Source organism: Camellia sinensis, chromosome 14 (assembly GCF_055761805.1).
Source record: "Camellia sinensis isolate YWXY chromosome 14, ASM5576180v1, whole genome shotgun sequence".
NCBI classification, from domain to species: domain Eukaryota; kingdom Viridiplantae; phylum Streptophyta; class Magnoliopsida; order Ericales; family Theaceae; genus Camellia; species Camellia sinensis.
The window spans coordinates 44804202-44816627 of NC_138974.1; the positions used below are offsets into that span (position 1 = coordinate 44804202).

Below are 12426 nucleotides of genomic sequence, written 5' to 3' on the forward strand. Positions count from 1 at the left end.
TGGGAGTTTAAGATACCAAGGTAGATTATTTGTACCAAGTGACAAGTTACTTAGAGAAAAGGTACTGAAATAATGTCATTATTCTGCATTTGCGGTACATCCAGGAGGGACTAAAATGTACCAAGATTTGAAGAGGCAGTACTGGTGGAATGGAACGAAGAAGGAAGTGGCTAAATTTGTAGCAAAATGTCTGACCTGCCAACAAGTGAAGGCGGAACATCAGAAACTGGGGGGGATGTTGCAACCTATACCAATAGCTGAATGGAAGTGGGAGTACGTGACGATGGATTTTGTGACGGGGTTACCTAAGTCACCTAGAGGGCGCGATGCTATATGGGTAATAGTGGACCGTCTGACCAAGTCAGCACATTTCTTACCCTATAAGATGACCGACACTTTAGAGTCTATGTGCAGGCTCTACATTGGGGAGATCATTCGACTACATGGAATTCCGGTATCTATTATGTCAGATCGTGACCCATGATTCACCTCTCGATTTTGGGGGAGCCTGCAGAAAGCTCTTGGTACTGAGTTATGTTTTAGCACCGCCTTTCACCCACAGACAGATGGACAATTGGAGCGCACTATCCAGACACTCGAAGACATGTTGAGAGCTTGCGCAATGGATTTTCAAGGAAGTTGGGAACGACACCTACCCCTAGTTGAATTCGCCTACAACAATAGCTTTCAAGCTAGCATCGGTATGGCACCTTTTGAAGCATTATACAGACGACCTTGCAGATCGTCGATTTGTTGGACTGAAGTGGGTGATGCAAATCTGATAGGACCCGAACTTGTTCTAGAAACTACTGAGAAGGTCAAATTGATCCGACAACGGTTAAAGACTGCCCAAGACCGTCAAAGAAATTATGCAGACAGGAGGAGAAGACCATTGATGTTTGAAGTAGACAACCACGTGTTCTTAAAGGTGCAACCTAGGCGTGGAGTCGTACGTTGTGGGAGAAAGAGGAAGTTGTCACCACGATATATTGGGCCTTTTGAGGTACTAGAAAGAGTGGGCAAAGTAGCATATAGACTAGCTCTACCCCCACAGTTAGCAGGGATACACAACATCTTCCATGTATCTATGTTGAGAAAATACATCGCTGGCTCGTCACACGTCCTCAAGTGGGAAGGGATTAGTCTTGACAAAGATATTACGTTTAAAGAAGGACCGGTAGCAATACAGGATCATCGAGAAAAGAACCTTAGAGGCAAGACGGTTCACTAGGTGAAAGTGCTATGGCGTCATCGGGGAATTAAGGAATCTACTTGGGAATGCCAGGATTGGGTGAAGGGAAACTACCCCGAGCTTTTCGAAGGCAGTATGTAGTTAAATTTCGAGGACGAAATTGTTTTAAGGGGGATAGGTTGTGAAGCCCCTGAAATATATATTCACTTTTAAGACTCTAATGTTTGAATTATTTTCTTAAAGCCCCTCGGTTACTTGAATTAATTCGAATCTTGTTGGTTAGCATTACTATTTTATTTTTATCAAAACAGGAATTTCCCTAGCCGGATTAGGTTACCTAACCTAATTTAATTCTACATAAGTTACTTGTATTTAACTCCAAGCCCCCACCCTTTAATTAAATTCAAAACTTACCCCAAACTAGTACTTGTACCTTGTACCTTGAAGTACCATCAATCTTGTAATATATATATATATATATATACATGTATACACCTTCGAGAGTGTGTCCTAGAGCCAAAAAATTGATAAAATAATAACCCCATCACCCTTCCCAAGGGCCGGCCACCATAGGGAGAAGTGAGGAATCATTTTCAAAGTCTTTGATCATGATATTCTAGGAAATCCAAGACCTAGTACCCTAGACCTAGGATGATGTTTCCAACATTAGTTTCCTTTCAACTAGGAACCAACCAAATGTTGCCTAATCCTATGATTTAACTCCAAATCACTCCTATCCCATTAGATTCTAAGCAAGATCCTAACCTTTCCATCTTTTTTCCAACTAGAGGGCTTTTAGGACATTTCACATCAAAATTTGCCTATAAACCAGCCTCCGCTAAGCTTGGCAAGCACAAATAACACACACACATTCGACTAGAGAGAGGGAGGAGAGCAAGAGAGAGAAGTCTAGAAGAGAAGGAGGAAGAAGAGAGCTTCTTGTGCAAAGCTTAGTAGGTAAGCCACAAACACAACCTTCTCTTTCATTTTCCCTTTTTCTCAATACATGTTTCTAAGGGTTCTAAATAATGTTTTCAGATCTTTTATTACTGAGTTCTCATGTTAAAAATGCTAAGGGTTGAGTATTGATTTCATTTCTCTTGCATTTTCCCCATTTTGGCACAAAACCATCTTCTTTTGTACCAATCTCTCAACTTTTCAAGAGCACTCCTTCAAACAAATTTTCTGATTTAAACATGTGATAGTTAGTATATTTTCTTCACAAAAGAAATGAAACTTTCCCTTGGTGGAACCCCTTTTTTCATAAATCTTCTTGTTTTGGGCAAAACACCTTAGAATCAGTTTTTGCAGCCCAATTCCAGAAATTATAGAAAAATGTAAAACATTATTCTGGACCTCTATTTTATGTCAAAACCTTCCTTAAGGAGTTAGCTTTCAACTAAAATTGGTTTCATTGAAAAACATTAAGCGGTTTGCAAGAAAATCAATTTTTCGTAACGGTCGACGGATTTGGACAGAATCTGGACAGCGCTGGCATATTTTCTAAATAACTTAGAACCTGGAAAAGCAACCCCATTTCCGAAAATTTTTCTAGAAACTAGATCAAATTCCCTACGAACCATAGGAAGACCAAGTCCGGTGGACGATCTAAAATAGACCTTTCATTTTAATCTTTTTGCGATACTAAATCTGGAAATTTTGTTATGTGTGGATGTTTTATACCCTTGAGTTCATGAGATTGCTTATTAGCTTATGATCATATCTTGGCATGATATTATATGTGTTGTGGTTATGTTATTTACCCTTCTCATCTTAAGAATGCCTGCTTACATGGATATTATTGTCTTATAAGTTGGACTAACCTTGATTTAAAACATTTAATTCAACGGGAAACCTAATTGGGAGGGTATTGGATTTTCGAGCACTTGAGTAATGAAAAAGATTAGAATATGTGATATATGGATTGTTGGGATGTGTTCCCTATTTGAAAGTTAAAGTCTTGCGCAAGTGGTTTTCGGAACCCTTGAATGGAGCGGTTGTATTCGGACCCTAGGTGATTTGGTGTAAGGAGGGATTCGGGCAAGGCCCTATTTTACCGTCTCTTTTGAGGCCCTGCGGTTGGCGCTACGCGGTACATAACCATTGGTAGGCATCCGAGGTTAGTTCTGCAACGAAACAGCAAAAGACGGGGCATACTGAATAATCTGCATCCGATTCTTGTGGTTGGGAGGACGAAATCTCTTTGGGGGATTTCTAGTTGCTAACAACCTAACTTAACCCTTTATTTATTTAATTGAGTATTATGCTTTATTGCTTGATGTTATAATGGTGATTGTGTATTGGACTAGGAAAAATGGGTAGGGTGTGTGTTTACTAGGCATTCAAAGCTCACGGCGTATCATGCCAAGTGACGAAGCAGAACTCATAGCTGGAGATGACGAGCTCGAAACTTTCGAAGACTTTTGGCTATCCTAGAAAAATTAGAAGTTTCTTTTTGGATGTTTTGTAAAGACTCATTTGGAGACTTAAGCTTTCTTCTGGAATGTAATGTAATGTAATGGAACCATCTTTTGAGTTATATATTATGATTGTTATGTATTTATATTCTATGAAAGAACCTTATCGTTGCTTATGAGACCTTGTGTCAATACCTTTTAAGATCTGTCAAAAGGGCAGTGCGCTGTCTAAGAAAACTGGACTTAGAAGGGAGGCTAATTTGACTCCTCCGGCGATCTGGGATCTTACTTGGTTATTGACCATAGGACTCATTAGTGACTCTCCCTTGACTGCAACCAATAGTATAGAACCAGGGCGTCATATTCGTGGTATATGAACTGTTATACTTTAGACATGCTTTAATTTGTGCAATTACCTTAGCTCCATGAGATCATAATGAGTTTAAGATATTATGAGCTGCAATTGGTTTTCTACATAATGTTTGTGCTATGATTGTTAAATCTTCTAGATTGCATGTTGGCATCCTTTTTGGCATCCTTAAGGAGAAACATTTCAGTTTTGAGCTTCTTATATCATATCTTCTATTACTTTTGTCAAATGAAATAAGGGGAAGAATTTAAACTTGATTATTTTTCAAAAATCCCTCAGTTTGCATATGTTTGTGGTATCAAACTTATGGGCTTGCACCTTCATATGTTATTAATTTTTTGCCTATTATGAACAAATAGTATGAGCTTGAATTGCATGATCATTGTATGCTACTATTTGTGTGGATGATTTGTGCTATAATGAGACTTACCATTTTTCGTCATCCTATATTGTTTTATTGTGCCAAACTCGCTCCTTGTTCTTAACTTTGTTGATAATGTCACCGGGGGAGAAAAGAGTTAATTATTTTGGTATCATGCTTAATTGTTTCACTCTTCTAATATTGCACATGGATCTTCAAGCCTCATCTCCAAAGCTTATTGCATTACTTGAATGATGCTTATATTGTCATATTACTTCTTACATGTTTAAGCTATAAAATCTTTTGTCTACTCCTAGTTGACAACTTCTTGGACTATGCACTGTTATGTTTTTTTTTTTTTATATCTCTTATAAGTCTCGAATTTGGTACTAATTTCGACTCTCATTGTCAATTGCTTCAAAGTACCTCATATATATATATATATATATATATATTTCATGACATCTTGAGGTATAAAAATATTACGCATAAAATCTATTTGTTCTTGCTAGAAATTTTGAGTTGGCTCATGCTCAAAATGCTTCACAAATTCTTTGCTATCATTATGGTAACTCTTGCTTGAACATAAATTGTTTACTTGAGATAGCATAAATTTCTCATAATGGATGAACTTATTGCTTCAAAACTCTTGCCCTATATTCTTGTTATCTCTCTTTTGGCTAAACTTGCATATTTCTCTATGACTTGATTTGTAGTTTTCAAAGCAAATACCATATCTTTACAAAATCATGTCATTTATGTGCTTTTGCAATCCTTCTTTTATGCACCCATGGTATTTTTCAGCACTTCATACTACATTGTGAAATTCATCCTTCATGTGTTTTTGATAATGTCACAGGAGGAGAAACATTGATGTTTTGGATTGAGAGTATGGAATAATATCACAAGGGGAGAAATTATGTTGCTTTATTATGATATAGATTGGGGGTGAAATGATGTGCTTAAAATGTTAAAAGAAAAATCTCCTAAGTCCATTATTTGGTATCTTAATCATCATGCTATGCTTACTGATATGTATTACTTCTGTGCTAACATGTTTGTTTATCTAGAAGAAGCAAATATTTAGAGGGAGCATGCCTTGAGAGGGAGCTATTCATCATCCCAAACAAATCAAAACATCATGGTGTGCCATCATCAAAATGGGGAAGATTGTTAGTCATAAAATAAATAACATGATTTTAATGATTTTGTTGTGATTACGTTTTGATTTATTTTAAGGAATTGATTATAATTGAAAACCTTATTGTTTGATTAAATCTTTATAATCTACATTCTCTTTATGTTAACAACGTTTTTGGAGGCCAAAATGAGCTTAAACAGGTCAAAGGGTCGACACTAAGACAGCAAGGGTCGACACCAAATTTCAATATACAATGCTTAAGTGTTGCAGTAACCAAGGGTCGACACCAAGCCTTACAAGGGTCAACACCAAATTTCAGAATGTTAAGGGTCGACACCAAGACAAGAAATAGTCAACACCAAAAGACAGTAAGCAAAGTTTAAGCACTTCCAGCAGCAAAGGGTCGACACCAAGTATTACAAAGGTCGACACCAAATTTCAGTGTACCAAGGGACGACACCTATTTACCCAAGGGTCGACACCAAGAACACCGGGAAGTCAAAGCAAAGAAGAAAATAGAGCAAAGGGTTGACACCCAATCTGCAGGGGTTGACACCCTTATGTTTGGATTACAAAAATCGTAGCCGCCATTCTAGATCTATAAGTGGGATTTTGTGACATCATCAAGAGACAAATCTTATTCAAATCAAAAGGGATTTTGGGGCAACAACTTTTGACTTAATGGAGGAAGAATTTTCCACTTACACCATTCCCAAAACATAGAAAAGCAAAAACCATGGAGACAACATTATCTCCACCCACCAAGATTTGAATCTCAAGCATCGACATCACATCTTTGAGGAGGCTCTACCTCCAACAGCTAGATGACAACCTGTACACACCCATGCTCTGCTCCAATAGCTAGAAGTCCTCTCCTATGTCATCTCAAGCAAAGAGTTCAAAAAAAATTTGGTCAGGCCTGCTAACCTGCTGTGATCGAGATAACTGTCATCTCGATCAAAGAGTGAAAAAAGTTGTTGGTCAAACTTGCTAACCTTTTTTGGCCAAGGTAACCATCTCGGTCAAAGAGTGCAAAAAAGTTATTAGTCAAACCTGCTAACCTTCTTTGGTCGAGGTAACCATCTCGGTCAAAGAGTACAAAAAGTTATTGGTCAAACTTGCCAACCTTCTTTGTCCGAGGTAACCATCTTGGTCAAGGAGTGCAAAAATTTGTTAGTTAAACCTGCCAACCCACTTAGCCCCCAGTCGTGCAAAGATTTGTTAAAAAGAGTTGGTCAAACCTATCAATCCACTTTGGCCCTAGTTGGGCAAAGATTTTTGCGCAGTCAGTCCTTCTTGTCGACCGTGTTAATTTTCGCCGAAGGCTTTTTGTCTGGCATCACTGTTATGTCGGACTCTACCTTGGCGCGCGTCCCATCTTCCTCTACCCAGGTATGTTGGTGCACTCTCTCTATTAGGGCTCCCATAGTAAGAGGTGGCGTCATTGTCATTCAATCCCTCAACTTATGTCCTATTGGCAGACCCCGCTTGTACTGTACAATAGCTAGGTTGGTAAGACAATTGCCTACTGGTTGAAGGTCTCCCAATACCTGTTATTATAAGATTTTAACATTTCTTTCTCACCCATGTCAATGGCAAGCAACTGATATATTTTGACTGGCGTCTTGGTGTTCATCTTAAGCCTTGTGACAAATGTCTCCGCAAGTTGTGCCCATGAAGCGATGTTACCTTTTGGCAACTTTTCAAACCAAGTTAAGCCCAAGTTGCCCAACTTTTCTCTCTCTTACATTAGAGCTTCATTCCGTTGATGTATGACCATAACTTGGCAAAAGTGACTCAAGTGCATGTAGGGGTCTAAATTTTCCTCGTAGATTATGAACTTAGGCTAGTTGAAGCCCAAGGGCTCTGGTGTGTTCTCTATCAGCTGGAACGAATAGCGAGCTTTGTAATATTGCCAATGCCTTATCAGCTAGTTCATAGGCAAGGCGCGGTATTGGCATTCCAACCTCGACGCTTCCATGCGTTCTAGGTGCTAGCCGTAGTAGAGCCGAGATCTTCTAAGGGTCATGGGCCTGAGCGTTTTTCTTCCTTCGCGCCCTTTCTTCCAGAACAATTCGTAGATCTACCGATTTGGGCAACTCGGTGTGCCGAGATGTGGTTTGGTGAGTATGTGAGGGTCGGTAATTGTTTTCCTCCGTAGAAGACCTTTTAGTCCTCGTTCTCTTAGACCTAGAGTAACGAGTCCTAGAGGTCCTTGAGTGCGTATCGCTTGTTCTAAGGCTTCTACTTTCAGAATGGGAAGGTGTGACTCGCCTATCGCGATCTCCTGAGTCACGAGAACACATTTTGCTTCGCAGATTTCCACTCATGCCACGTCTTTGCCTTTGATTTGGCGTTTCATGGCCTCCATGTCTGCTGTCATTCTCCTTATCAATTCGTCTTGCTCTCTTACATGATCCTTCAGAACCTGGGCATCCATCATTCGTCTCTGTCCATATGGGCTTTGAAAGCGACAAGGGCTTAAGCCCCATTTTTCTTGTGAGGGTTTCGTTGCTGAGGGTCTAAATCTGCTATGGACAAAACAAAAGGCAGATCCTCGCGCCTCTTGTCCCCTTCTGGAGTTTGTCCATCGACAACAGACTGAGGAAAGTCTTCATTGTGCACCATTGAACTTAGTTGAAGTAAAACTCAATCAAAAGGTTTGTTCTCTGTGATATTTCTAACAGACGGCTCCAATTGTACGAACATGAAATAATCTTCTCGTATAATCCTGTTGACCAAGTTTGTGCTCCTCCAAACGTCGTCATTTTGCTACCTGAAAACACATGTGAGTTAGCCGGCAGGTGTGTGCTAGAAACCCCTCTGATGCCTAAGTCAACAAATAGACAATAGACAATAAGCTCTATGTATTTTTGAGTAAGAGTTGCAATACCTGTGCATAGGTTATGCCATGAGCTTTTATAGATTCCGCCTGGCACAATCTTAGTAGGGCTCTAACTCTCATTAGCAGAGTCCTCTTAGGAGTCTCATGCCCAGGGATAATGCTTATCCTTAGAACACCCTCATTGTTGCACGGCAAGTGAGATGGCAACGCTCTGTTCGGCCACTGTTTTCCCCAACCGAACTACTTCGCTCTGATCTTCCTCTGACCGAACAATACTGTAAATCATAGTATAAGACGCAGCGGATAATTAATTTCAAAGCCATACCTTTAAGCAGAGTCTGAAGTGAAGGATCTCGTGGGTAAATCACGTGCTTCCAAAAAGTGAACAACCAACCCAGCAGTCGAGTGATATTACAAAATGAATATCACCCACACAAATCACAGTGCAAAATGGCTTGATCGTTGTTTTTAGGAGAGAGTCAGTATATGGGAAAAAAAATATACGTTGTTTTTCTGATTAACCATATCCCATATCATATCAAATATCTAAGATATCTATATCATCTATCCATATCAGTTGATATGATAGATATAGATATCCTGAGTGGTTATCCAAATAGGTTTTGAATTCAAATTCAAACTTATTTGGATAAGGTTCAAAAGATTCAAAGGGTCATGCCACATGGGCGCCCAATTTCTAACATCTCCCACTCGCACATGAGTTGGCATGACACTGCCACATCTCTATCTCAATCTCCCCAAAAATGAACAATCTCATACTAGCCAATGCACCGTACGACCGCTGAGAACACCTGCATGTGGGAGCTCTATACTAGAAACTCAATATGAGTCAACATAGAGACATCAACCCAAAATGAACAGAAATAGTGTCTCATGTACCCAGACCCATCTAGCTACATCAGTCCAAAAACATCTCTAATCCCTCAAAGAGCATTTTTGACTCTCTTAGGTCCCGCATTATATTCACACCCAATCAGCATCCTATAAAGAGCGATGTGAGTTGTCGACAGTGAATATAGAGCAGAGATGTAGAACTAGATGATCTTCCCTTCACCCTCATATCATTCAATTTGAAATTGACCGCTTTCCCAGTAATGCCTCTTAAAGCCGAATCATACATGACCGCAGGCAACATACCAAAGTAGTTGAACATCAACTCCTCATCTTATGACATAGTCAAAGGTCACAAAAGGCACAAAGTGAAGTCATTTAGGGAAAAAAATGACTTTTAGGATTCACACGGTGAAGAAGCAGGGATCCATTATTTTACCTCACTAACGGGTCGATAAGCACATACAGTATGAATGCATGTTATAGTGGAGTAACTCTTCCAAAGAGTGATGTTAAACTCACACACCATACAGATCTTAATCTAGTCGCTCTTAAGCGCACAAGTCACTTCCTAGCGTCTAACTCGAATTCTCTATTTGCTCGCCTCTCAGGCATCAAATGAGATCTCGCATCTGGCTATCCATAACAGGCACATCATGGAAAAGTGGGTACTCTCATATCCATGGTCGGTCTCTAACAAGGCCTCATCTTGGCTCCAACCAAGGCGACATAGCTAGTGGATAATTTTGGCTTCTCTATTTGCTCCAAATACAATAAGCCGCTAGTCTCATCCTTACTCGCTACCTAGCGCTAAGGGCGATTGCTCATGTGAGTGAGCCAATCTTGCTTACTAACATCAATTTAATTATTTTGTGTATGCTAATTCACAAACCATTGCAAAAAGTAGTAAACATAAATGTGTAATAGAAACAAATATGAATACTAATGGCATAAATATCCCCAAAAAAAAAAGAGTTCAACTGAATACACATAGATATATCACCACATACGCAGTCCTAAAGCCCTAACATGAGTAAGATAAACATCTCTAGCAATGGGCTTAGTCAAAGGGTCCGCAACCATGCGACTCATAGGGATGTGCTCCAGAATCACTTCTTTCTGTGCCACAATGTCTCTGATAAAGTTGAACCTCACATCAATGTGTTTGGTTCTGCTGTGGTATTTAGGATCCTTAGCGTAAGTGAGTGCAGCCATGCTGTCACAATGGATAGTCACAGGGTCTGAAGTGTGTGTGACAACATCCAGATGCTGAAAGAATCTCCTCAACCAAACGGCTTCCTGAACAGCAGATGAACAAGCCACAAACTCAGCCTCCATAGTCGATAAGGCGATACAAGATTGCTTCTTACTGCTCCAAGAAATAGGACCATCGCTAAGCATGAAAGCATATCCTGAGTAGACTTACGCTCATCTAAGTCTCCTCCCCAGTCAGCATCACAATAGCTAACTAGATATAGATCTGAACTTTGGTAGCAAAGTGTGTAATCTGCAGTCCCTCTAAGATATCGTAATATCCTCTTAACTGCTTTCCAATGAGCTGGTCCTGGGTTAGATTGGTAATGACTCACCAATCCGACTGCATAACAAATGTCAAGATGCGTACACATTATAGCATACATCAAGCTTCCAACAGCATTTGCATAGGGAACACAGACCATCTTTTTATTCTCTTCTTGAGTCTTAGGACCCATATCAAGGATTAGGCTCTCGCCTTTCGCAACAGGAGTGTCAATGGGTTTGCAACTCTGCATCTGGAGTCGCTCTAGGATAGTCTTAATGTAAGTCTCTTGAGACAAACCAAGAAGTCTCCTAGAGCGATCCCTAAGGATCTTAACACCGAGCACATAGCGCGCCTCACCCATGTCCTTCATCTCAAATGTAGAGAACAACCACATTTTAGTGGCGACAATCATCTCCTTGTCATTTCCAGCCAATAATATGTCATCTACATATAATTACAATATCAGAAAAATGTCCTTAGACCGCTTAATGTACACACAGTGATCTTCATCAATCATCGTAAACCCATTAGAAACAATGGCTCGATGAAATCTTAGATTCCACTGTCTGGATGATTGCTTTAAGCCATAAATAGATCGTTGAACCTTGCAAACTTTGCGCTCCTGACCTACTGCCACAAAGCCTTCTAGTTGATCCATATAGATCTCTTCATCCAATTCTCCATTGAGAAATGTAGTCTTAACGTCCATCTGATATAGCTCTAAGTCCAACTGAGCTACTATGGCCAGGATTAGGCGAATAGAGGCAAACCTTACAACTGGTGAAAAAGTTTCCTCATAGTCCACACCCTCTCGTTGGGTGTAACCTTTCGCCACTAGGCGAGCCTTATACCTTTCTATGGAACCATCCGTTTTGCGCTTGATTTTGAGAACCCATTTGTTCCCAATAGTCTTGCGCCCTGGTAGCAAATCAACCAAGTCCCAGACCTGATTTTTCTTCATAGACTCTATTTCTTCATCCATTGCAGTACTCCATTCTTTACTAGCAGGAGATGAGAGAGCCTCTTTGAGATTCTTAGGCTCCATCTCATCACTCGGAGCAATCATTAATGTTTCCCCTTCAATCTCAAAATGACGACGGGGTATAGCTCCACGTTTGCTTCTACGTAGTTGAGAATCCTGAGAATCCTCATCCATTGGATCTAATCCATGGGCAGGTAGATCGCTCCTACTGTCCCTAGGAGCTTGAGGAATTATCTCCTCATTCTCTACTAGGCTTCTAGGTGCGCCTTCAAGTAGATCCTCCATCTCATAGAGTTCTACTTCTCTAGTTACCTCACCTCTGCTAGGGAAATCCTCCTCTAGGAAATCCACATCTCGTGACTCAATTTCAGTCACACTTCCATCCGGATGCTCCCCAACAAACACATAGCCCTTAGAATGCTCACTATAGCGAATGAAGATACACTTCTTTCCTCTATGGCCCAACTTCCCAAACTTATGAGAAGCGTTGTGTATGTATGCTGCCGAACCCCAAGGCCGCAAATTGCCCAAATCAAGCTTTTTGCCAATCCACATCTCATATGGGGTGGAAGGAACTGATTTGAAGGGCACATGGTTAAGGACGTAGGCAGCAGTCAACAAAGCATCTCCCAATAAGAAATGGGAAGATTAGCTTGCGCCATCATTGATCTAACCATGTCAAGCAATGTGCGATTCCTTTTCTCCGCTACACCATTTTGCTGCGGAGTCCTAGGAATTGTCAAT

At 40.3% G+C, this 12426-nt stretch overlaps 1 protein-coding gene across 1 annotated transcript; it reads left to right on the forward strand.

Annotated features, from left to right (window-relative positions):
- The first annotated feature begins 703 nt into the window (after positions 1–703).
- On the forward strand, positions 704–1231 carry LOC145806947 (uncharacterized). The gene has a single exon (XM_082904814.1). The coding sequence runs from the start codon at positions 704–706 to the stop codon at positions 1229–1231; it is 528 nt and encodes a 175-aa protein (XP_082760940.1).
- Positions 1232–12426: the final 11195 nt, after the last annotated feature.

Bases quoted from the DNA above. Each gene is read 5' to 3' on its own strand.
- LOC145806947 (XM_082904814.1), top strand. From the start codon at position 704: ATGGCACCTTTTGAAGCATTATACAGACGACCTTGCAGATCGTCGATT.